Genomic DNA, 26,070 nt, shown 5'->3' with positions numbered 1-26,070 from the left:
AGTAGCTGGGGCTACAGGCACCTGCCACCACGCCCAGCTAATTTTTGTATTTTTAGTAGAGACGGGGTTTCGCCATGTTGGCCAGGCTGGTCTCGAACTACTGACCTCAGATGATCCATCCGCCTCAGCTTCCCAAAGTGCTGGGATTACAGGCTTGAGCACCTGCACCTGGCCTTGACTTTCAAAACAGGCAAAAAGGAGGCAACTGCTATAAAGACACTAATTGACCCTTGTGAGGCTTATTCCCGATTCAAACCTTGGACGTTCTGCACTTGGTTTGTGTCCCCAAGCGGCCACCGTACACCCTGGTTCAGGGATCTAGAGGCATGAAGATGAGCCGTGGACGGGCTGTGGAAATGGCCACGTCTTGATGCATCTTTGTAATTTGGAGGTGTTGAAAGATGTGACAGTCTGTCCGATGGCGCCATTCCAAAGGCAACGGTGCTAAAAGCTCCGAAATAGTCTCTGTTCAAAGGTTGCCTTCCAAGGCCTGTGAAATGTCCCTCCCTCGCCAGCCACTTGGCCACACGCCTTTGCATTTGATGCCTGTGTCCTGCCCGCCCGCTCATCTGTAGCATCCTGGGATTCGTGCTCAGGCACATGGCTGGGGCTCTGTGATAAAACCAACAGCCCCGATCACAGCCTTTCAGATGGGCCTTTAAAGGCACAGCTCTGAGAGATGCCAGAATTAAATTGGAGGGCAAACCTCACGCCTAAAATAAAGACCGTGGGAACTGCTTTCTTCTGTAGCTGGGGAATCAAAGTGTTTTCCTTTAAAATCGACCTAACTCGGGATGGATACCTTTGATCAGCGTTGTCTGGGCCCTCACGCCCTTGGCTGACAACGCGCGCTTGATGCCATAGAAGGGATTGAGTTCTATGCAGCGGGGAGCCGGGACCAAAGCCCTGGCCCATGACTTGGTGGTGACAGGAGCCTCAGCAGCTGGAGCAGAGTGTGAGGGATGGGGGAGACTGTGGGTGGCAGATTCTGGGGGTGAGAGGAAGCCATGGAAGCATTTTCTTCTCTTTTTCTTTCTTTTTCTTTTTCTTTCTTTCTTTTTTTTTGAGACACAGTTTCACTCTTGTTGCCCAGGCTGGAGTGCAATGGTACGATCTCGGCTCACCGCAACCTCCGCCTCCCAGGTTCACGCGATTCTGCCTCAGCCTTCCAAGTAGCTGGGATTACAGGCGCCCACCACCACGCCTGGCTAATTTTTGTATTTTTAGTAGAGACGGGGTTTCGCCATGTTGGCCAGGCTGGTCTCAAACTCCTGACCTCAGGAGATCCACTCGCCTCACCTTCCCAAAGTGCTGGGATTACAGGCATGAGCCACTGCGCCTGGCCCATGGGAGCATTTTCAATAAGAGCGTACCATGTTTTCCACAGTGCATTCCTTTCCCAAAACGTCCACCCCTGCTGTGGAACAGGGATGCCATCTGGCCCTTTGCAGCACTGGCCTTGTCACAGGGCCAGCCTGTAGAGGGCTTGTGGGTCACTTCTGTTTTGGGAGCCACAGGTTCTGCTTGAGCTGAGGTGACAATAACAGTCCCCCAGTGCTGCAGGGCCATTTCTGACTACCATTGTCCCCAGGCCCCTACGCGTTGCTGGCCCTGTCTACCTATTAGATGACCCAAATTTAAGGAAACAATCTCTGAATTTTTGACTCCCTTTAAAGAAGCATATTTCTTTCCTTTGAGAATGTTTTCTCTTGCTTGCTTTAAGGGGTTTGTTTGTTTGTTTGTGATGGAGTCTCACTCTGTCACACAGGCTGGAGTGCAGTGGCTCGATCTCAGCTCACTGCAACCTCTGCCTTCCAGGTTCAAGCGATTCTCTTGCCTCAGCCTCCCGAGTACCTGGGATCACAGGCGCCTGCCACCACACCCGGCTAATTGTTGTATTTTTAGTAGAGACAGTGTCTCACCATGTTGGCCAGGCTGGTCTTGAACTCCTGACCTCTGGTGATCCACCTGCCTTGGCCTTTCAAAGTGCTGGGATTATAGGCGTGACCCACCACACCTGGCCTGTTTGCTTTCTGAGACAGGGTCTCTCTCTGTCACTTAGGCTGGAGTGCAGTGGCATGATCATAACTCATTGCAGCTTTGAACTCCCAGGCTCAAGTGATCCTCCTGCCTCAGCCTCCTGAGTAGCTAGGACTACAGGCATGCCATCATGCCTGGCTAATTTGTTTATTTATTTAGTAGAGATGGAGTCCCGCCATATTCCCCAGGCTGGTCTTAGTCCTGAGCTCAAGAGATCACCCAAGGTCAGGAGTTCGAGACAGCCTGGCCAACATGGTGAAACCCCACCTCTACTAAAATTACAAAATTAGCCAGGTGAGGTGGCACATGCCTGTAATCCTAGCTACACACTCCTAGATTGCGCCATTGCACTCCAGCCTGGGCAACAAGAGCAAAATTCCACCTCAAAAAAAAAAAAAGACTGGGGTTACAGACTCAAAGGGACCCAGTTTAAAATCCCATGTCTACCACCACTATTTGGGCAAACCTCTTCCTTTTCCTGAGCCTCAGTTTTGTCATCTGCAAAAGGCGACACCAAACCCAGGAGACACTGGCTCTTCTGATCACATGGCTCCACAGTGATGCCTGAGGGTCTGTGCTGGGCGGGGCAGCCAGACACACAGGAGTGGCTCAGGGAGGAAGTGAGCACGTCCTGGAGACAGAGAGGGCAACCCCAAAGCCCAGGAAAGGAAGGAATGGGTAGGACATTCCACGCAGCCGGAACAGCACGGGTGAAGGCGCCAGAGTGTGGCAGGCTGACGTCTACGCGGGAGTGGGCAAGTGAGGGCCAGAGAGCAGCTGAGCGGGGCTGTGCAGGTCCCGGGAGGCAAGAACTGGATCCACCAGGCCAGGGACTTTCCATTTTTTTAGCAGTGGCCCAAAGTTAAGAGATACGTGTTTTAGCGTGACCCTGTCTGAACCCAATTGTATGAATATAACTGAAACCAGAAGGTCACAAACAGTGCCCTTACTACGCATGAAGTGCTTCATGTTCTATTTTTTTTTAATTGCTTGTCTTGACCCTGTAAATTGATTTCAGACTCCTTCCTGGGTCTCCTCCAGCAGGGAGCCCCTGCTGGTTCAGGCAGGGCAGGAGCAGGATGAGTTTCTGGATTGCTGGGGGCTCAGAGCCACAGAGACAGCCCTGGTTGGGTAGGAGAAGTGACTGGATGGGAGCTGTTGAGGTGGAAGGATGGGGGCGTTGTGCTGGTGGTGGGCAGGTCTGATCCTGAACATCGGTGATCCACAGGAAAGCTGCCAGGCGGGCACACAAACGCATGGGGGCACACCCCGCCAGGGACTCACTCAGCATGGGGTCCCTGCGCCAGGTGCAGGAGGATAGCAACTCCGCCCAGCTCTCAAACCCCAAGTTCGAGCAGCCACAGATTCATAAGAAGAACCGGAAAAGGAAGGACTCAGGCACCTGCGGGTGGTTGACAAACTCTTTCCCAACAAGGGGGGAGAAGAGCAGCTGGAGGCTGAAGGCAGAGGGTTGTTTGTGCCCCCAGCCCTGCACACAAGGGGCCTTCAGCCAGGCCAGGTCAGCGCCCGGGACAGGGATGGTGCCCAAGTCTGGGTCAGAGACAGGCCCCTGGAGGTCCTCCTGCGCCTGGACCATCAGGGCCTATGTGCCCTGTGCTGAGGGCATGTCATTTAACCAGGCAGAAGGGTAGGGCTGGCATTGCCTTTTTTTTTTTTTTTTTTGAGACGGAGTCTTGCTCTGTCGCCCGAACTGGAGTGCAGTGGCCGGATCTCACCTCACTGCAAGCTCCGCCTCCTGGGTTTACGCCATTCTCCTGCCTCAGCCTCCCGAGTAGCTGGGACTACAGGCGCCCGCCACCTCGCCCGGCTAGTTTTTTGTATTTTTTTAGTGGAGACGGGGTTTCACCATGTTAGCCAGGATGGTCTCGATCTCCTGACCTCGTGATCCGCCCGTCTCGGCCTCCCAAAGTGCTGGGATTACAGGCTTGAGTTTTTTTTTTGTTTTTAAACAGAGATAGCTCTTGTCACCCATGCTGGACTGCAGCAGTGCGATCTCGGCTCTCTGCAACCTCTACCTCCTAGGTTCAAGCAATTCTCCTGCCTTACTCTCCCAAGTATCTGAGACTATAGGCCTGTGCCACTACCCTCGGATAATTTTTTGTATTTTTAGTAGAGATGGGGTTTTACCATGTTGGCCAAGCTGGTCTTGAACTTCTGACCTCATGTGATCCGCCTGCCTCAGCCTCCCAAAGTGCTGCGGTTAATAGGCATGAGCCGCCACACTCGGCTGGGATTTGCCTTTGTAGATCCCCAAGGAGGACTCCCTGCCTCATTCTTGTCCCCTGGGGAAAGGCAGCCTGGCCCTTGGCAAGTAGCTGGGTCCCAGGTCCAAATTAATCCCACCACAACCCCTTAAGGTTGGCATCGTTGCTCTCCCTGTGTTGTGGGGAGACGCTGAGGTCACAGAAGTAAAGCCACCTTCCCAAGTTGCACAGCCTTGAAGTGGCAGAGCCAGGAGCCACATCCAGGCCTGTTGCCTCCAGAACCTGGGCTTTTCCCAAACACCCCCGCTCATCGCCCCTATTTCTGGCCAGGCCCAAGCCTTCCTCACAGTGTGGGAGGGACTTCCCTGGAGCTGCAGAGAAGTGAGGGATGGAGGGTGTGTCACCCCCGAAAACACAGTCTCCTATAAAGTGAGGTGGGCAGACTGAGCCGGGATCCGCGGCGCTGCCCAGATGAGATGTCTGTGCTTGCAGTTGTGTGGGGGTGCGGCGGCACAGGAGAGGAGCTGAAGGCTCAAACAGCCAAGCCCGGGGGCGGGGCCCTCCCAGACACAACCTGTGGCAACCCTGCCTCCGATAGCCCTGCTGCCCTCCTGCTTGACCCCTCCTCCCCCATGGTCCTCAGTATGGGTGCCCTCTCCCCTCTCCCTGCACCATCCTGTCCACATTCACCAGGCTCAAGACGCTCCTGTTCAGGAAACTCCCCCTGGGCCAAACCCTCCCTGCCCCTGCAGACTTCCCTCCTGGCAGGGCAGGCCAGGTGCAGAGTTCAGGTCTTCACCCGTCCCTCCTTGCCGTCTGCCCCAACTCTGCCCTCCCTGAGCCTCAGGGGTGCTCCTTGCAGCCACCTCCAGGCCTTGCTCTCCACCGAGTGAATCTCAAATCCTCCTAAATTCTCTAAATGGAAGAGATCAAATCCATTCCCTGCACAGAAAACACCTGGGGCTCCTTCAGACATTTCCTCCCTTTGCCCCAGGACCTGTTCCAGCTCTGCCTGCCCCAGATGCTCCTGGGCCCTCCAGACCCCTTGGTGTCGGGGGATTTCTCCCGGCAAAACTCAGCTCCTCTGGTCACTCTAAGTCAGAGTTCTATGGTCACCGAAAGTCACAAATGCGTCCCAGTTCTTCACATCTTTAACCCTGTGTAACAGACAAAACTTCAAACTCTAAGGCTGACGTGGTTCCCCAGGCCACCCGGTGCCTGTGTGAGGGTGAGGGGCGAGGTCCCTCTTCTCTTTCCCACCCAGACCCCCTCCTCGTCCGTCCCCACCAGTCAACCTGGGTGGAGGCAGAAAAGACCTGCCTTGTCAGGTGCAGGGGAGGCTGGCCCTGGGCTCTGGGTGCTTGCAGTGTTGGTGTGGAGTCCCTTGAGGGCCCCACAGAAGTAGTGGAGTGCTAAGTGGAATTCTGTGACTCTCACTCCTCAGCCCTCAGGAGTCTGGTATCCACCCTGGTCTTCCTCGCCAGGCCGTGGGCCCCTCTAGGCAGCTGCATGAGCCAGTCTAGGAGGACACTCAGCCAGCTCACTGCCCCGACCCACGTTATCCCATGGGGATACACTGCCTTTGCCAGCAAAGGGACAAACCATGATGCAGGCACACCACACCCTGGCATGAGATAGACAGCAGCCTAGTGCCCTCACTCAGGGGATACTGCTCCAGCTCAGCCAGGGTCCCACTAAAGCCCCTCGCAACCTGGGGTGAGAAGCAGGCACCCCCAGGGCAGGCCGGATGCCCTGCAGCTCTTCCCAGCCCCCTCTACACCCACCCTCTCTGACCCCTGTGGTTTCCATGTGATCTTGGAGCCAAGTGGCCCCTTGTTGGCCATCTGGTGGTGAAAATTTGAGACGCCCACCAGGGTTCTGCCAAACCTCTTGTTAGCATCTGATGGCTACTGTGCCCAGTGCCATGAGCACCCCCTGCCATATCTGATGGCAGCTTCCCAGCCCGGGTGCTGACTCTTCTTCCTCAACACAGCCAGACCACCTGGGGTCCAAAGCCTGGCCCCGCCACTCATGAGCTCTGTGGCTTTGGGCCTCTAAGGTCCTCTGGTTTTTTGGTTTTGGTTTTGAGATGGGGTTTCACTATGTTCTCAGGCTGGTCTCAAACTCCTGGGCTCAAGCGATCCTCCTGCTTCGACTTCCTGAGTAGCTGGAACTACAGGTGTGCACCACCACTCCCAGCTAGACCCGCTACAGAACGCGGTTGCAATAGTTGCCTCATAGGATCGTCGTGGTGTTTAATTGACATAGGACCTGTGTCACACCAAGCCAGGTTACAATTTCTGTACTTTATCTTTTCCTTCTGTCTGTGGGCTCCTGCTTCCGGGTCATGAACGCCCTCTAGACTCCCGGGCCACCAATTCTGCACCCCACCCGCATCCCAGGCAAACTCAATGCTCCCCATACCAGCCCTTCTGCCCCAGGCTCCTTCAGCTCCTTCCCTGTTGGACTGGGGATGTTGCCAGGACAGGAGCCCCTCCTGGTCTGAGGCAGAGCCTGTGACCTAACCAGTACCCCTTCAGTGTTTGTGGGAGGCACAAAAAGATGACAGCTGAAAAGAATTTGTAGACTTGGAACTGACCGTGAAACCTATCAGCACTGTGCCTTCACAGGGGACCGCTTCTAGTCGGCAGCCAACTAGGGCCTGGACCTCTACCGCCTGCACCCGTGAAGGGGCCTCTGGGAGGCACGGGTCCAGGAGATGGGGTGGGAGCTGGGCAGTTGCAGGGATCCGGCCCTGGGGTGCTGATGCCCCATTGAAAGGAAGGTACAGGGGAGGTGGTGAGCTATATCCGCAGGCCAGAACCGGAGGCCTTGGCTGCAACTGCAGACCTCCTCTCCTCCCCCGGGTTTTTTGACCTGATATCTCCAGACTGGCTGTTGTTATTGACTGAGCTCATCAGAGACGGCTTCCTCTCTTTACTTTTGGAGACAGCAGTTTCATCAGAGGTCTGAGGTTCTTGCTTCAAAGCCTCTCCTCGCTGTGGCAGACCTGAGTCAGAGCCATGCATTGTCATGAGCCTAACCCAGTGACCTTAAAGAAACGAATCCCAAAAGAACATAGAACAATGGATGTCTGTTTTTATAGATTTCCCTGGAATTGTAAAGATCGGCTTAATTGCAGTAACAGAGTTCATCATTTTCTAGGATACCTCAGATAGGGAGAATTTTTGAAGACAGTTGGTCTGAAGTCTTCCTGCCCAGGAGAAACAGGAAGGTTTCGTGGTGCTGACAGTGTCTGTGTCCTCCCCCTGGAGTGGCCTCTTAGATACACTGTGAGGAGAAGCAGGAGGCCCCGGGTGAGGAGATGGAGGTCACAGGTCGAGGAGGGCCACAGGGTAGGTGCACAGAGCGTGCAGTGGCCTGTGAGTGCTGTGCGGGACTGCTGGGCAGGGTCAGTGGTGATGTCATTTGTGGTTCACCCTACCCCTCTTGTCTCTAAAAAAAATTTTTTAAATCAAAATATATTGATGCCCAGGCTGGCCTTGATCTCCTGGCCTCAAGAGGTCCTTCTGCTTTGGTTCCTGAGTAGCTGGGATTACAGGCATGTGCCACCATCCCCAGCCCACCTGGGACCCTGGGGGACGATGTAACGGCCCCCACCTCTATACGTCTACCCCCTGCCACATCTCGGATAAGTCCCTGCCCTGAAGCAAGGCTCTCAGTTTTTTGACAAAACTAATGTAATGTTATCATTAAACAGCAGCAATCCTGCAGTAGAGTCCAGAGTTACAAAGCCCAGGGTAAAATCCCTCCTGCTCCATCCACCAGAGGGAAGCCCTGGAGGGGGCCTGGGTGCCAGCTCCCTGGAATGACATTTCACAAGTGAGCCGGGTTATATCAATTACAAGTCGAACCCACTGTGACTGCCAGACATGTGAGTTGATTTCCTGGAACTGTCAGTGACTTTAGTTCTTTGAGGGAGGGAGTGTCTCTTTTTTTTTTTTTTTTTTTGTATTTTTTAGTAGAGACGGAGGGGTTTCACCATGTTAGCCAGGATGGTCTCGATCTCCTGACCTCGTGATCCACCCACCTCGGCCTCCCAAAGTGCTGGGATTACAGGCGTGAGCCACCGTGCCCAGCCCAGTTTTTGTATTTTTAGTAGAGACGGGGTTTCGCCACGTTGGCCAGGCTGGTCTCAAACTCCTGACCCCAAGAGATCTGCCCACCTTGGCTTCCCAAAGTGCTGGGATTATGGGCATGAGCCACCAGGCCTGGCCAAATTTTTGTTGTTGTTGTTTGTTGTTATACAAATGAGGGCTTTCTGTGTTGTCCAGGCTGGTCTTGAGTGCCTGGCCTTGCCTCCTTATGCAACAGGACAACAGGCCTGAGCCACCGCAGCTCTCGATGTTTTTTTTTTTTTTTTTTTTTTTTGAGACGGAGTCTCCCTCTGTTGCCCAGACTGGAGTGCAGTGGCCGGATGTCAGCTCACTGCAAGCTCCGCCTCCCAGGTTCACACCATTCTCCTACCTCAGCCTCCCAAGTAGCTGGGACTACAGGCGCTCGCCACCTTGCCCGGCTAGTTTTTTTTTTTTTTTTTTTGTATTTTTTAGTAGAGACGGAGGGGTTTCACCATGTTAGCCAGGATGGTCTCGATCTCCTGACCTCGTGATCCACCCACCTCGGCCTCCCAAAGTGCTGGGATTACAGGCGTGAGCCACCGTGCCCAGCCCAGTTTTTGTATTTTTAGTAGAGGCGGGGTTTCACCATGTTAGCCAGGCTGGTCTCGAACTCCTGGCCTCAAGCAATCCACCCACCTCGGCCTCCCAAAGTGCTGGGATTACAGGCATGAGCCACCCCGCCCAGCCTGGGGGTGTCTCTTTAGTGGCTCAACAGGAAGCTCAAAATATCAGCGCAGCTGGAGTTTTGAGAGATTAACTGAAGCTCAGGGCCAACTCCATCTCTGTTCCCGCATCTTCCAGAAGGCTGGCCTCCCTTTGGGACCCCCTTCCCAGAGCTGTGGCTCACAACTGAACTGAAGAGACCTGGGAAGAGATCAGCCTGGCCTCACTCCAGCTCCACACCACAGGCAGAGTCCACGCCTCACTTTCCCCAACAAAATAAATCTTGCGGCTCCTCTGAGCATCTCAAACACACAATCTTCTCCGGATTAACAACCCGGCCTGCATGTTCTTGGCTGCTGGCTGCCGACCTCAATTTAGAACTGTCTGCTGCTCAGCTGCTGGAGAAGGAGGGGCCTGGAGAACTCAGGAGCGCTAAAACCCAGGGGCCTACGCAGCTGAAGTCTGGGGCAGGGGATGGCTGCTGCCCCCAGCCCAGGATCCAAACAGCATCTCAGATGCCTGCAACAGGGGTTAGAGGCCCCCCAGGCAGGGCTGCTGCTTTGAGCATTTTCAAACTGTTTTCTGAGGTGCCTCTGATGAGTGGGGGGAGGGGTGGCTCCTGCAAAATTGGCTTTGTCATAGTCATTGACATCATGATCACAGCCGAAATGGCCCCACGTGGAGCACCTCTGTGTTGTTGGAAAAACCGTTGTTAGGATGTTGCCTGTTATACTATATAAAAAGCTGACAAATCCTCTCCGAACCCAGAGTCCAGGAGAGGTTTGTGTCTCCCACCGCCTGCTTGCCTCCTTACTTTGGCACAGGGAGAACTGTGGGCAGACCTGCCTCCCTCTCTGTCTACCACCAGGAAACGCTTGGGTTTCTTTATTTTGTTTTCCTGCCTCCTTCTTTCTTTCTCATCCATCACCAGCTTTCTCTCTTCTCAGGCCTGTGCTTGGATCCCAGGTGGCCTCTTGACATTTGGGAAGAAGAGGGGTTGGGAGTGCAGGCTCTGGTGTCCCCCAGCCCTGGATGGGATTGTAGCTCTACTCTCTACCTGCTGAGGGATCCAGAGCTAAGTGCTTCAACTCCCTGACCGTCAGACCTCTTTATAAAACAGGGGCTCTCACTTTGCCTTGGGGTGTATTAGGAGAGGTAGAGTGGTGTGTGTAATATGCTTGGCACAACTCTGGCACACAGCAAGTGCAGGAGAGGCAGGGGCTGCACCTGCAGAGGTAAGTGCACAGGAGGCAAGAGACTTGTCTTTTTTTTTTTTTTAAGATGGACTCTTGCTCTGTCGCCCAGGCTGAAGTGCAGTGGTGCCATCTCAGCTCACTGCAAGCTCCGCCTCCTGGGTTTACGCCATTCTCCTGCCTCAGCCTCCTGAGTAGCTGAGACTACAGGTGCCCGCCATCTCGCCCGGCTAGTTTTTTGTATTTTTTAGTAGAGACAGGGTTTCACTGTGTAGACCAGGATGGTCTCGATCTCCTGACCTCGTGATCCACTCATCTTGGCCTCCCAAAGTGCTGGGATTACAGGCGTGAGCCACCGTGCCCAGCCCAGTTTTTGTATTTTTAGTAGAGACGGGGTTTCACTGTGTAGACCAGGATGGTCTCGATCTCCTGACCTCGTGATCCACCCATCTTGGCCTCCCAAAGTGCTGGGATTACAGGCATGAGCCACCACGCTTGACCAAAAAAAAAATTTTTTTTTTTTAAGATGGACTCTTGCTCTGTCGCCCAGGCTGGAGTGCAGTGGCGCGATCTCTGCTTACTGCAACCTCGGCCTCCCAGGTTCAACCAATTATCCTGCCTCAGTCTTCCGAGTAGCTGGGATTACAGGCATACACTACCATGCCTGGCTAATCTTTGTATTTTTAATAGAGACGGGTTTTGCCATGTTGGCCAGGCTGATCTCGAACTCCTGACCTCAGGTGATCAGCCCACCCCAGCCTCCCAAAGTTTTGGGATTATGGGCATAAAAAAATTAGCCCGGCTAATTTTTGTATTTTTAGTAGAGATGGGGTTCACCATGTTGGCCAGGCTAGTCTGGAACTCCTGACCTCAGGGGATCTGCCTGCCTCAGCCTCCCAAAGTGTTGGAATTACAGGCGTGAGCCACCCACTTAACAGGCAGGTGGGTGGGACTGAGGCAGCCTCAAGTGACCTGTCGCTCTCTCCCTTTGCTTCCCCTCCAGGAGGACAGTCAGTAACCCACACCGGCCTGCCCATCATGGCCTCCCTGGCCAACACAGCTGTCTCCTTCAGCTGCAGGATCACCTACCCGTACACCCCCCAATTCAAGGTTTTCACAGTCAGCTACTTTCATGAAGATCTCCAGGGACAGAGGAGCCCTGAGAAGCCGACCTACTGCCACCCTGTACTGGGCACAGAGAACCAGACCCGCACCCTGGACTGCCAGGTCATCCTTGTGTTGCCGGGTGCGTCAGCCACTGGCACCTACTACTGCTCTGTCCACTGGCCACACGCCACGGTGAGCGGCAGTGGCACCTTCATCCTGGTCAGAGGTGAGGCTTCCTCTGTGGCTCTCCTGGGGCAAAGGACCTAGAGGTTTCAACCGGCAGTTTGGGACTCCAGATCGGAAATAGAGAATGGGGCCAGGCATGGTGGCTCACACCTGTAATCCCAGCACTTTGGGAGGCCGAGGCAGGTGGACCACCTGAAGTCAGGAGTTCGAGACCAGCCTGGCCAACATGGTGAAACCCCGTCTCTACTAAAAACACAAAAATTAGCTGGGTGTGGTGGCAGGCACCTGTAATCCCAGCTACTCAGGAGGCTGAGGCATGAGAATCGCTTGAACCCAGCATGGGAAGTTGCAGTGAGCCTAGATTGCACCATTGCACTCCAGCCTGGGTGACAAGAGCAAAACTCCGTCTCAAAAAAAAAAAAAGAAGAGGAAATAGAGAATGGTTTGCCGTGTCTGCCAGCACTGGCAAAGCAGGCAGAGCCACTTCAGGGAGCTGCGGCCTGTGGCTGTGCCAGGGCTCCACCTGGGTGTGGAAAGGGCAGGGCCTGGCATGCACATCTGCCCCTAAACGCCGCCGGCAGGTGACCTGAAAGAGCTCACTTGGACCCTTGGTCTCAGTGTGCCATGGGCATCATGGTGGGGGAACTTCTGCAGAACTCAGTATGTGCACGTATGTATTTGTGGGGGCCTCGTTTATGCGAGCACTTGGCTAATGCATAATACACCTTTCCAGGGGCAGATTTTTAGTTTTCATCACATTCTCTCTGTTTTTTTTTTTTTTTTTTTTTGAGATGGAGTTGCCCAGGCTGAAGTGCAGTGCAATCTTGGCTCACTGCAATCTCTGCCTCCCGGGTTCAAGCGATTCTCATGCCTCGGCCTCCCAAGTACCTGGGATTACAGGTGTGCACCACCACATCTGGCTAATTTTTGTGTTTTTAGTAGAGACAGGGTTTCGCCATGTTGGCCAGGCTGGTCTCGAACTCCTGACCTCAAGTGATCCGCAAGCCTCGGCCTCCAAAAGTGTTGGAATTACAGGCGTGAGCCACCGCACCCAGCCAGTTTTCATCACATTCTCAAAGGAGTGATGATCCCAAAAGTTCTGAGTGAGCCCATCACCAGAGCCCTGATTCTCTGACCTACCTCTGCGATCCCGTAGAAGGAGCTGGGGGCTTCGGGATTCCACAGACCTGGGTTTGAACCTCTGTCCTGCTACTTGCCCAGTGTGATCTGGGGCCTGGTCTTCGTGATGATCCTCTGCCTTCCAAGGACTTGGATGAGGTTGAAGGAGATGGTGCCCATATGGGCTGGTGGCTGACGATAGGCAGTGTTGGCGAAATCATGCTCATGTGCCTGGCACGTGGTTGGCACTCCGTGTGTTTTTGCCAGCCAGATGGATGGATGGATGGGGTGAGGGGAAGGAGAAATGAATGCCAGCAGGAGGGACCGGGGGATGGCTTGGTGGTGGGGGAGGTCTGGGCCTCACCTAGCCTGGGTGCAGCCCCCTGTCAGTCCCAGTATAAACCCGCCTCCTTCAGCCCTAGCCACATCCACCCATATTATCACCACCTCCCGCAGGGAAAACAAGAGGCCCTGAGAGGAGAGACATTTCGCTCAGGACCCTACAAGCAGCCTTCAGGGGAACCAGGTCACTGGGGAAGGGGCACCAGAAGAGCAAATGTGGTGGTTCCTGTCCTTACAGAGAATCAAGGCAGTGAACATGAAAAGGAGCAAGGGCGACAATGAAGTCCTGAGGCCTGGCTCCCAGGGGGCCTAGTGGGGTGTGGAGTGTGTCGGCGGGGGAGCATTGAAAACAGGGTCCTGAGTGAGGGAGAACATCATGTGTGTGTGTCCCGCTTTCTCCTGGGTCACTGACCCCTCTGCTCCCTTGCCCTTTCTCCTAGACGCAGGGTACCGAGAGCCCCCGCAGAGCCCCCAGAAGCTCCTGCTCTTTGGCTTCACTGGCCTCCTGAGTGTCCTGAGTGTTGTGGGCACCGCCCTGCTACTCTGGAAGAAGGTACGGGATCAATGCTCACAGCCACGCAGCCCCTCCACCCGACACACCACGGACTGGGGGAGCTTCCCGGGGGCAGGCGGGCTGCCTGCCTGCCCTCTGCAGGGCGTTTGGTGGGCCCTGGTGAGGGCACATCCACATCTGTAACAGGTGGCCCTCATGGCCCCTTGCACCGGGGCCGGGGGCACCTCTCCTGTGCCGTTCCCTGTGCTGCGGCAGGGCGCCTTTTGATCTCGTTGCAAGAAGCCAGGGCTCTGCAGGCTTTCCCCAGTCCTGGGTCCCTCTGAGAACTTGGGAAAGGCCGCAGGCCCTCCTGCCTACCATTTCTAGCTTGGCAGATTAGGGAATTCCTGCTCAGGTTTTCTTGATCCCAGTAAGCTGGAAGGGATGAAGGGGCTACCAGTAGCCACTCGCACAGGTGCTCTCCCACTCGCCCTCCCACTCGCCCTCCCACACACCCTGCCACACACCCTCCCACACACCCTCCACCATAGTTCCATGAGGAGGTTTTTTCCCATTTCACAGCTCTGGAAGGTCAGGCTCAGAGACGTTGTGATGTGCCCAGGGTCGCACAGTTAAGTGTACAGCAGTCAGGGCTAGAGTGCAGGATGGGGCGGCTTGGTCCGTCTCCTCACCTGGACAGTTGCTGCTCACACTGTGGGTGGCACCTGCCTGGGGAGAGAGCCTCTCTGCTGGGGATCCCCTCATGCTCATCATCTCCCAGCCCTATGGATTCCTGTTCGATGCCAGCCCACCCTCCCTGCCTGGCAGCAAGTGCCAGGAGGCCAGAGGCCGAGGCAGTCTTGTTCAGGGGCTCCATGCCCAGCACATGGTGGTGCTCAGGCAACCTGCTAAGTGAAAGGATGCAGTGCCCAGTGGGTACCAGGTTCTCCCAGGCTCAGGGTGCAAAGGTGATGGGTCAGGGCTCCTCAGAGGCTGCTGTTAGCAGCTCAGGCTATTGCTCCACCCGCTGGGGACCTTCGGGGCCAAGCCTAGGGGCAGCTGAGTCAGCGACAGCCCTGGGTGTGAGCGGAGAGCACTGGCACCATCAACAGGGTTTCCCTGGGTCAAAAAAGGCTCAGCCCCTGCATCCAAAGGCCGAGACCCTCCCCACACCCAGAGAAGAGCTCTCTTCCACCGGAGTTTATGTGCTCATTCATTCAACAAACACTGAACACCTACAACATTCCAAGCCCTGTTCTAGGCACCAGGGATACAGCAATGACCAAACTGAAATCAAGAAATGTCTGTCTGAGGCCGAGCGGGGTGGCTCATGCCTGTAATCTCAGCACTTTGGAGGCCAAGGTGGGCGGATCACTTGAGGTCAGGAGTTCGAGACCAGCCTGGCCAGCATGGCAAAATCCCGTCTCTACTAAAAATACAAAAATTAGCTGGGTGTGTTGGCAGGTGCCTGTAATCTCAGAGGCGGAGGCAGGAGAATTGCTTGAACCTGGGAGGCAGAGCTTGCGGTGAGCTGAGATCGTACCACTGCACTCTAGCCTGGGTGACAGAGTGAGACTCTATCTTAAAAAAAAAAAAAAAAAGGAAAAATAAAAGAAAGGAAATCTGTTTTCATTAAATTGATATTCCTGTTGAGGCGAGACAATGAACCACCCAGTGAGTAGGTCATATATCTCAGATGCGATAAGTGTTGGGGGAAACTCAGCAATATGAAGGGGGTCAGTATGGGAATGGAGAAGTGCCTGGAATGAAGGAGGCAGTTGCACATCAGGGCTGGGCTTGTCCAGCGGGAGAACAGTGGATGCAGGTGCTCTGAGGCAGGAGCAGGCGTGGGGTGTCCCAGGAGCTGCAGGGGGGCCCATGTGGCTGGTGTAGCCTGAGCTCACGGAACGTAGAGGGATAGGAAGTGGAAGGAGATGCACCCAGGTAGGGGGCATTGAAAGGACTTTAGCCCTTACTCTTTGTGAGACAAGGGAGGGGGTGGGATCAGACCTAGATTCTGATGGACCCTCTGTCTGCGTGAGGGACACCCGGTGAGGAGCTACTGCAAAGTCCAGGCAGAGGTGACAGGAGCCGGGGCCAGGGTGGCCTCAGGGAAGTGGTGAGCAAAGCGGGTGAAAGGCTAGAAGCGGACCCAAAGGGACTCGGGGAACGGTTTGCTCTGTTCCCTCCAGGAGAAGGCCTGAGCCTGGGGGTGTTTGGATCTGGGCCTGCTGGGCAGGTGTCAGGTGAGCTGTGGACTGGAAGAGCAGGCGAGGAAACTGAAGGTCAGAGCGTGACTGAGCCAGAGCAAGTGGCAGGCCTTAGTTTCCCATCCTTGTCTTAAGGCTGGGGGTGTCATTGCTTTTCCAAGAAGGCTCTGAGATGCTAAAAGAGCATGAGCTTGGCCCCTTTCACCCCCAGGAGCCCTGGGGGCTGCATTTCCTGCCTTCCGTGAGCCGGTGTCTAAGTCAGGGTCTCAGCCGTGAAGCTGGCTCCCCTCCTTCCTGTGGGTCTGACACTGGCGTGAATGTTCCTACTTTGACGTTGCCCTGTTGAGGAGCTTCAGGGTGAAGTGAGCCACAGGCCCTGGGTGCCACTGTGAAGTCCAGGAGGGCTCTGTGCTTGGCCTTGACTCCAGCCCAGCCAGAGGGACGAGCTGAGCCGGGAAGACTCAAGACGGGTGGGAAACACTTCCTTCAGCTTCCATGAACCCAGGGTTAGGATGGAGACCCGCCGGCTTCAGGCCGCCTCCCTCCCCAAGTCAGCACGTGTGTGCAACTGCCATGTGCCCAGCCTGGGCCTTTCTTGCACACCCCTGACTCTTGCCCTCAATATATTCCCTCCCTCCCTCCTTCTGCTTTTCCCATGATGATAGCAAGTAGGATATCTCTCGATTTATTCACTACTGAGCAGCCCCCAGGCACTCAAAACGAGGCCAGGGGAGGAGCTGGGGCGTGGACACAGAAACTGGGCTTCAGGCACAGGTGATGAGGGACTCCCCCCCGCCTGCAGACCCCCACCCAGGCTTACAGGAGTGACCTGCACAAGTGCCCTCTGTATACACGAAGCACAGTGGGCAAGGGGCAGAGTGGGGCCAAGTGAGATCTTAACCCTGAGCCCCCCACTTGCTGAGCAACTCCAGCTCCTGCCCCACAAAGATGGGACCGGACCATAGGGACTGGATCACAGTATCAGTAAAGCAGGGAGCAAAGCTCAGAGCCCTGGCCTTGAGTTCTGGTCCCAGCTCCCTCCCATCCAGGATGGCCTCAGTGACTCCTGCCTTCCTCTTCCTCCTCCTCCTCTCACCACCCTGCCTGTGCTTCCAGAAATGTCTGCAAAGTGTCTTGTGTGTGCCATCACTAGGCTAAGTGCCAACAGGGTGAAAGCGAGTCCTCTTGTCAAGTTTGGACCCTCTCTGAGTCTCAGTTTCTTCCTGTAGAAATGGGTATAAGGATAGACCCTGCCCACCAAGTGAACGTGGAAGGAGATTCCACGTTTTTTTTTGAAATGGAGTTTCACTTTGCCTAGGCTGGAGTGAGATGGTGCAGTCTCGACTCACTGCAACCTCTGTCTCTCAGATTCAAGTGATTCTCCTGCCTCAGCCTCCCAGGTAGCTAGGATTACAGACGTGCGACACCACGCTCGGCTAATTTTGTATTTTTAGTAGAGACAGGGTTTCACCATGTTGGCCAGGCTGTTTTCAAACTCCTGACCTCAGGTGGTCTGCAGGAGAGCACTTCTAAGGCACCAGTTGGGTGCCTGACACACAATAGAAGCTTCCTGCTGCCTACATACCCTCTGTACCTGGGGAGGGCAGCTGATGTGACAGCCTGGGCTGGTAGGGAAAGAGAACCCGGAGGCCAGAGCAGCTGCTATGTTTGTATTGCTAAAGCAGACCTGGGAGCCCCAGGTTCACTGTTGATGCCCCGATGGCAGTGGCAGGATGGGGTATGGAGACAGTCCAGGAGAAAGAGGTTCCCTCCAGGCACAGAGGGCCCAGGAGCACCTGCGGTGGTGGATAAATGAATTGAAGCTGGAGACTACCAACCAGAAGTGGCAGAGGGTGGACCCAAACTGCAGCTGGCAGCTTTGGGGACAGTGAGGACAAAGACAGAGCAGAGTGTGCGAACCCACTGGGGTGAGTCTAGAAGAATGGCATTGCCTCCCAGGGGCAGTGCCTGCACCTGAATTCTGCAAAGGCCAGGCAGGAAGGGCATGGAGCTCACACCCCCCGGGAAGATGAGAGCTGGAAGGTGGCAAGAACTGAAGATGCATTAAGTCTGCCCGGAGGGGCTGGGGCAGGAGGGATGGGGGTGGAGCCCAGGAATGGATGACCCGCAGGTGGCACAGTCAGCCCTGCCCGCAGGCCCTTCAACAGTAGAGGCCTCCCAGGCCCTCCTTGTTCTCTGTGTTCCAGCACCTGGGATGCCTCCCAGAGATCTCCTCCTTTGCTTTCTGGACCCAGCTCCCATGTCCCCAGCTCAGAGAGGCCCTCCCTGAACCCATGGCTATCTTCCCTGACATCTCCCTTGCCTCTGCCCTCATCATCTGCAGGTCCCCTGAGCTTACTCCGTTTCTTCCTCCAGGCCAGCTCTGTGAGGCCAGGTACCTCTCAGCCTGTTACCTACCCAAGCCCCAGCCTCTAGCACAGGGCCCCCCACATAGTAGACCCTCAATAAACATCTGCTGAAGGCTTACCATTTATAGTGCCCTTTCACACCTGTCATTAAATGCATTCATTCAGGCTGGGCGCAGTGGCTCATGCCTGTAATCCCAGCAGTTTGGGAGGCCCAGGTGGGCTGATTTCCTGAAGTCGGGAGTTCAAGACCAGCCTGACCAGCATGGCAAACCCCTAACTCTACTAAAAATACAAAAATTACCTGGGTGCAGTAGCGCATGTCTATAATCTCAGCTACTCAGGAGACTGAGGCACAAGAATCGCTTGAGTCTGAGAGGTGGAAGTTGCAATGAGCCGAGATTGCGCCATTGCAATCCAGCCTGGGCGACAGAGCGAGACTCTGTCTCAAACAAACAAAAAATTAATTCATTCATTCCTTAAATTGATGTTAGCTGAGTACCTACTATGTGTCAGGCCCTGCACAGAGGCTGGGAACACAGCAAGCTAAACTCTCAGTCGGCTGGGGAGATCAGCTGTTCATGACCTGTTCTGGCAGAAAGTAAGTAGAAATCAGCAGGGCTTAAAAGCACAGACTCGGGCCTTTGTTCAGTTGCAGTTCTACCACTTACCAATTTCTGCAAGCTGGGGCTGGGTGCTCTGGGCTTCAGTTTCCCCAATGAGGATGCCACACAGGAGCTGTGTCATGGGGCTGTAGAAGGCACAGAGGGGTGTGTGGGTCTGAGGCTCTTTGAGTACCAGGAGAGGTCTCTCTCTCGAGAAGGCAGCGGTCACCATGATTTCTGTCGTGAGAGCAGGTGTGGGGGCTCCTGCCTGGCTTGAGGGGTCAAAGTGGTCTTCTCAGAGCAGGCGCCCCCGGCAGCTGGCCCGTCCCCATCCTCAACCTCTCATGGCGCCGGACACAGCAGGCCTCCCACCTCACAGCACACTCCTCCTCTTGGTTCCAGTATGCCATGCCCTCCTGGTTCTGTCCCACCCCATGGACAGCTTTGCTGGGTCACCTCCTTCTTGGTGACATCTAAATTCTGGCACATCCCGGGCCCCTTCCTCCGAGCCCTTCCACTCTCTGTCTGTGCTCCTGCGGTGAAAGCTCTGCTCTGCGGGCGGCATTGCCCGTCCACAGATGCTGCTGCTCAGATCCCTCCCAAAGCTCCAGACCACGGTCCACAGCCCCACGTGGGAGCCTGAGGGCGCCACCACCTCATGCGTCCAGAGCAGTGCTCCTCAGTCCCCAAGTCCTCTGCGTCCCAGCACATGTGCTCCAGATGCCCAGGCCCAAGCCTTGGAGTTGTGCTAGGCTCTTCCGTCTCCCCACATCCGTCCCTCAGCAAGCCCTGCACTCAATCTGTCCCAGAGCCAGTCCCTTCTCCGGGGCTTCCAAGGCGTCCCAGGCTCAGGGCTCCATCACCCTCTCCTGGAATATGGGTCTCTGCTGTCACGCCCTGGCTTCCGTTACACGCTGGCTTCTGTCTTTATGCTGTCTGTCCTGCCAAAGCACAGCCCCTGCAGTGGGGGGGACTTAGTGTCCCCAGCGCCTGGGGGAGCCTGGCACGCAGGGCGTGCTTGTGGAAGGAATGACAGGATAAATGCACGCAAGGACCTGGAAGATAAGGCAGAAGTGGCCAGGGTGTGAGGTGGCAAAGCCACATTATCGCTCCCATTTTACAGAGGTGGAAACTGAGGCCCAACAGGCTTCCTGAGCTGCTAATGGCAGCACCCCTGGTGTGCAGAGCTGGATCTCAGCCCAGGCCTGGTGACTCCCTGTCCCACCACCATCTAGCAGGGAGGGGAGACTTGGGCCACAGAGAGCTGGGCACAGTGTGAGAACCCACGCTAGAGATTCATCTGAAAATCACAGTTGAAAGGGCAAATGTTGGCCCCGAGGACAGAGCGCTTGGTGGGCAGGGGTGGGCAGGGATGGCCAGGGATGGGCAGGGAGCAAAGCAGCCCCATCCCCTACAACTCACACGTAGTACAACGTGAGTTTTCAAGAAGGCTCCCTTACCATCCTCTCTAACACACGGTGAAAACCCGTCTCTACCAAAAATACAAAAATATTAGCCAGGCGAGGTGGCGGGCACCTGTGGTCCCAGCTACTTGGGAGGCTTAGGCAGGAGAATGGCGTGAACCCAGAAGGCGGAGCTTGCAGTGAGCCGAGATCACGCAGCTGCACTCCAGCCTGGGTGACAGAGCGAGACTCCGTCAAAAAAAAAAAAAAAAAAGGCTCCCTCTCTGCTCCACCGGACCCCTTGCCCTGGCCCAGCCTCCCCAGCACCCCCAGGAGGCCTCTCTCCTGGAGATCCTGCCTCCTCCACTTGCCAGCCGCAACCTGCAGCCCACCCACATCTGTGGCAGTGGAGGGAGGTTTATACAATGTAACTGCAGCCACTTCCCTGCCCTGGTGGCCCACAATGCCCTCCGGGTAAACACCATGGCATTTGACCTTTCATGGCCCCACCCGCGCCGGCCTGTGGCTCATCTCCTCCTTTCTGTCTAACTGTCCATTCTTCTGTGCGTCTGTGACACTCCTGCCCCCGAGCTGTTCGCAATGCATAAGACACTTTCTCGAACCGGGAGAACTTTGAAATTCCTCCCCCGTGTCTTCAGAAGACAGCACAAGATGGCCCTGAGACGTCTGCTTCAGTCCCCTGCAGACTTGGGGCTCCTTCCTGGGACCCCGCAGTGGAACTCACTTCTCTGGCAACCCCATCAGTCTCACTAACAGAGCCTCGAGGCCAGGCGTGGGTCTTGCTTACCAGGGGGTCCTCCATGCCCAGCCCAGGTCCAGTGCGTAGGAGGGCCAGGGAGAGACACCAACAGCTACCTGAGCTCCAGCAGGTCCAAAGATCTGAGCCCAGGTCAGCCTCCCGGGAGGGCCACTGCCCACGAGCTCACATCCTCAGCCCTGGCGGTGTCCAGGCTGGCCGGCTCAGCGAGGAGACAAACACTAGGTCCCCAGCTGCCTTGACAAGAGGAGGCACCGAGGTGCACTGGGGTGGACCACAGCCTCTGACTGTGACGGTGCCCTCAAGAAGCAAGTGGTGCCGGGGAGGCGGCCCTGGATTTGAGCACACATATCTGGGTTTGATCCAAGAACAGCCTTTTACCAGCTGGACAAGCCTCAACTTCCCCCTTCTGTTTTTGTTTTTGTTTTGTTTGGTTCTGGAGATGGAGTCTCACTGTTTTTGCCCAGGCTGGAGTGCAGTGGCGCAATCTCAGCTAACTGCAACCTCCACCTCCACTTGAGGTTTAAGCAATTCTCTTGCCTCAGCCTCCTGAGTAGCTGGGATTGATTACAGGTGCTCACCACCACACATGGCTAATTTTTGTGTTTTTAGTAGGGATGGGGTTTCACTCTGTTGGCCAGGCTGGTCTCAAACTCCTGACCTCAAGTGATCCGCCCACCTTGGCTTCCCAAAGTGCTGGGATTACAGACATGAACCACCGCACCTGGCCCTCTGTCTGTTAAACGGGCCATTCCATGTCCACCTCCTCTGGCTGTTATGAGAATTAAATGAAAATAAGGACAAGTCCCAGCAGACTTCGTAAACTATCAAGTGTTACACAGACGCCAGCACTTCTCTGTGTCTGTGAGGCTTACGCGTTCTAACTAAGCAGAGCAGTGAAAACTCCAGCTCCTGTCTTGTCAATATCTTGGTGAAACACAGATCTGGATTCAAATCAGATCTTGCCTCTGCCACTTCCTGGTTGCGTGGCCTCAGCAAGTCACCTGCCCTGTCTCAGCCGTCACGCCCTCGTGTACAGAACAGAGAGGGTAGAAAGATTCACCTGCGGTTTGCGGAGGGCGTGTGAGAGAAGGCAGGTCAGGTGTTGAGAGCCCTACCTGGTTCCATGCTCTGAGCCATTATGAGCTGTGACTGGGGGTGGTGCCGGCTTCTGCCTGCGAGTTAAGTAGCTCTCAACAGCTAATCCCGCAGTAAATGGGCTGGGGTTTGGCAGGAGGCCAGGGTTTTTAATTAGCTTCTGCCCTGAGATGAGGCAGTTGTGGCTCTACTGTCAGCAGTGGCAGTGTGGTGCCTGCAATGAGGGGGGATGTCCAGGCCACCTCCCTCTGCCTCTGGAGGGCCGCCTGTACCGCCCCCTGACTCTCACAGCCTTCACCTTCCCAGCAGGCCCAACCCAGCCTCTACTGTGACCAGCGGGAGCTTTCTCCAGCGCAGTTCTGACCCTGGTGCTCCCACTTCCGGTCCTCAGATGCTTCCTATGCTCTTCACACAGACTGCATTGCCACGCCATGCCTGCACCTCCCAGGCAGGATTCCCTCTCCGGTCACACACTGACCCCTCTCTCTCTCTCTGTTTTTTTTTTTTTTGGTTTTGTTTTTTGTTGTTGTTGTTGTTGTTTTTTGAGACGGGATCTCACTCTGTCGCCCAGGCTGGAGTGCAATGGTGTGATCTCGACTCACTGCAACCTCTGCCCCCTGGGTTCAAGCGATTCTCCTGCCTCACCCTCCTGAGTAGCTGGGATTACAGGCGCACAGCACCACACCTGGCTAACGTCTATATTTTTAGTAGAGATGGGGTTTTGCCATATTGGCCAGGCTGGTCTCAAACTCCTGATCTCAGGTGATCCACCCGACTCAGCCTCCGAGTCCCAAAGTGCTGGGATTATAGGCATGAGCCACCGCGCCCAGCCTATGCCGATCTTCTCCAAGTGCCTCGAGACCTCCAGGCCTTGGCACATGCTGTTCCCTCTACCTGGGGCTCCCTCCTCCCTCTCTTGCTAAATGAACTTCTTGCCCTCGGGATTTCACCTTCAATATCGCTTCTGCCCAGTGGGGCATTGGTTTCCTCCTCATGTGCCAGAAGCTCTGTGCCTGGTGGTCAACCCACATACCAGGTTTTGGCAAAACTACTGGTTCATCCTCCATCTTTTCACTGATCCCTAAACTCCAAGAGGGTAGGGACGGTGCCTACCTCCTCACACTGCCTGGCTTGACAGTGCTATCAAGTGTGTGTTGGTTGACCAAGGGCCTTGTAAGCACCACCTCCTAAGCACCAGGCACCGACTCCCTGTGCCCTCCTTGTATCTTTGCAACAATCTCACAAAGGAGGGTTATTGCTGAAGAAACCAAGACCCATGGCCGGGCACGGTGGCTCACACCTGTAATCCCAGCACTTTGGGAGGCCAAGGTGGGCAGATCACGAGGTCAAGAGATCGAGACCATCCTGGGCAACATGGTGAAACCCCGTCTCTACTAAAAATACAAAAATTAGCCAGGCATGGTGGCACGTGCCTATATTTCCAGCTACTGGGGAGGCTGAAGCAGGAGAATCGCTTGAACCCAGGAAGTGGAGGTTTAGTGAGCTGAGCGCACCATTGCACTCCAGCCTGGGCGACAGAGCAAGACTCCATCTCAAAATAGTAATAATAATAATAATTAATTAATTAATTAAAAAAGAAACCAAGGCCCAGAGCGGGGAAGTGGCTCTCTCAAGGCCAGAGCCAGTGACAGCAGAGCAGGACTGGACACGGGACCTGGCTGGCGCCACTAGGGGCCCACCCACAGCTGCTGGCTCAGTCCCTGGGGCCCTGCCCTACTGGCACTGGGCCCAGTAGCTTGTGTCCCTACCAGCCAGGTGCTCTGTCCAGGGACACCTCGTGTGGGCCTTTTCCATTTCCTGTGTCTCCAGGTGCAGGAATGGCTTGATGGAGGTCTTGTAGGCATTTGCCATGTTGCCCTGGAGAGGGTGAGTGGGAGGGACTGAGTGACGAATCTCTGTGTGACCTCATGACAATCTGCCATCCTTTCCCCTGGTGGGATCTGTGCGAGGAGGAAGATGAGAGCCACTCTTCCCTGGCCCTGACTCCTTTCTCCCTACAGAAGCAGATGCAGGGTCCAGGGATGGACCCCACCAGGAAGTGCTCAGATCCAAGATCTGCCAGCAGCCCCAAGCAGCCTCCTTCAGAATCCGTCTACACAGTGAGTCCCGGCGCCCCACTCCCTCCACTTCTCTCAGGCCTGAGGCAGAGTCTGTCTTGTACCAGGGTCTGTCTTGTACCAGGGTCTGTCTGGCTCAGTCTTGTACTGGCTGTGTGACCTCTCCTAGCCTCAAGTTCCTCATCTGTAAAACGGGGACAATTCTCACCTCATGGAATTTCTATGAAGCTGAAAAGAGATGACACGTGCGGGGCCCCTGGAAGGCATACGAATGTCAGGTGCCCTCCATACCCTGTTCCCCTCCTTGGCACAGCCCCTCATTCTGGGACAAGGGGTAGTGAGGGCACAGGTTGGTGAGGAATGAAGGAAACTCCTTCATCTGACCAAACAGCTGTTACCACTTCCTCCTGTTTTTATTGCACAAACAACAAAAAATCACAAAAAGAGGAAGAGGTCAGGCGCCATCCCACGCCCTTAACACATCAGTGATTTTTAATTATTTGCTCTCCCTCCCCTCCTAGCACATGCAGACATTGTCTTACATGGTCACAGTCACAGCAGAGGCACGCGTTGGGACCCTGTTTGTTCCACTCTCTGCTGTGTCATAGGCATTTTCCAAAACAATCTTCCTGGAGATGTGGGTGCATCTTCAGGAAGTGGACGGTAGGTGCAGCGTAGGGGCCAAGGAGGCCAGGCCACCCCAGCCCGGCCAACCAGCCAGCATGCAGCCCTCTGCCCAGTGGCTGGGGCCTGGGAGGGCTGGGAACACTCTTTTTGCTATGTTCCTTTCAACTCCACAAGCAACATATGCTCCAAGTAGAGCAAGTGAAGAACAAATGCCACCCAGTGCCAGCTGGGGTCCCCATCCCGTGAGATCTGGCACCACCAGGTGTGCTCCCCACTCCACGCCTGGAAGGCACACAGCCCTTCTGGGGCCCTGCAGGTTCCCCAGGTGCACGCTCCCTAGGTGCACGCTCCCTGGTTGTGTTGGCGCTTGGATTCTGCTCGTACGTGCTGCCATTTCTGTTCCCACAACATTGACTCACTCTAATAACGCCACAAAATGCCACACAGAGGATGTCTAGGATATGGCCTTGTCTGCTGAGGATGGGGCAGGTAGCAGCGAGGCCAAGGAAATGTCCCTGTGGGGCAGTGCCAACAGTCCCAAGTGAAATGTGACGGTTCTCAAAGGGCTTTCAGCTTCCCCATCCCGGGGAGTTTCGTCAGCCACGGCTTTGCATGCGGCCGGAGACTTCCTCATACTCTCTCCTGTCTCCCAGCATCTCATAGTGGTATTTTCCCTACCAGGGATTCTGGTGTCAACTGTTAGATGAAAATATTTCTCTCTCTCCCTCTCACTCTCACTTTCCCTCTCCCCCAACATACACATATGTGAGATATATATATATATATATATATATGAAGAAAATAACCAGCATCCTAATCCCATCTTCTTCCAGGATAAATACTAGGAACATTGACTAATATATTTTCCAGTATTTTTTCTATAAATACATACAAAGAAACCCAGACACATTCACACATACTTCTTTTTTAATTGGAGTAATGCAGCTATTTTTTTTCATGAACATCTCATGAACATCTTTCCACACGAATAAATATCCTTCTGTGAGATTATTTTTAATGGAAGAGCTCTTTTGAGCAGAGCTTCTTTTTTGCCTGGGTTTCGAAGTCTCTAGGACTCAGGCCGACTTCTCTGGAGTGAGGTGGAGAGACCTAACTGCCTGCAGGGTTGCAAGGCAGCTTGGAGAGTAGAGGTCATAGAACTTTGCTAAGCCCTTGACATAAGGGTCTACCAGCTGAGATTGGGCCTAGGCGGAGAAGAGTGACAGTCACAACAATGATGATGATATCAAGAGCCATTTGTTGTGTGCCTACTATGTGCCAGGGATCATGGTAGGACTTTACACCTGTTATATTTTATCAATCCTCTTGATAAGGTTTTAGGGTAAAGGTGTTGTCCCCATTTTCACTTTCTTTACTTTTCTTTTTCCTTCCTTCCTT

The 26,070-nt window shown here is 54.8% G+C and overlaps 1 protein-coding gene across 1 annotated transcript in view; it reads left to right on the top strand.

The window, feature by feature from the left end:
• NFAM1 (NFAT activating protein with ITAM motif 1) overlaps positions 1-26,070 on the top strand; it is a 57,745-nt gene that overhangs the window by 19,662 nt on the left and 12,013 nt on the right. The window contains exons 2-4 of the mRNA XM_011945121.1: positions 11,264-11,593; positions 13,455-13,567; positions 23,989-24,087. Coding sequence (XP_011800511.1) covers positions 11,264-11,593; positions 13,455-13,567; positions 23,989-24,087 — 542 coding nt within the window. The remainder of the gene's footprint in view (positions 1-11,263; positions 11,594-13,454; positions 13,568-23,988; positions 24,088-26,070) is intronic.

This window comes from Colobus angolensis, unplaced genomic scaffold (genome assembly GCF_000951035.1).
Source record: "Colobus angolensis palliatus isolate OR3802 unplaced genomic scaffold, Cang.pa_1.0 Scaffold239, whole genome shotgun sequence".
Taxonomy (NCBI): domain Eukaryota; kingdom Metazoa; phylum Chordata; class Mammalia; order Primates; family Cercopithecidae; genus Colobus; species Colobus angolensis.
This window is presented reverse-complemented; position numbering and strand designations above follow the sequence as displayed.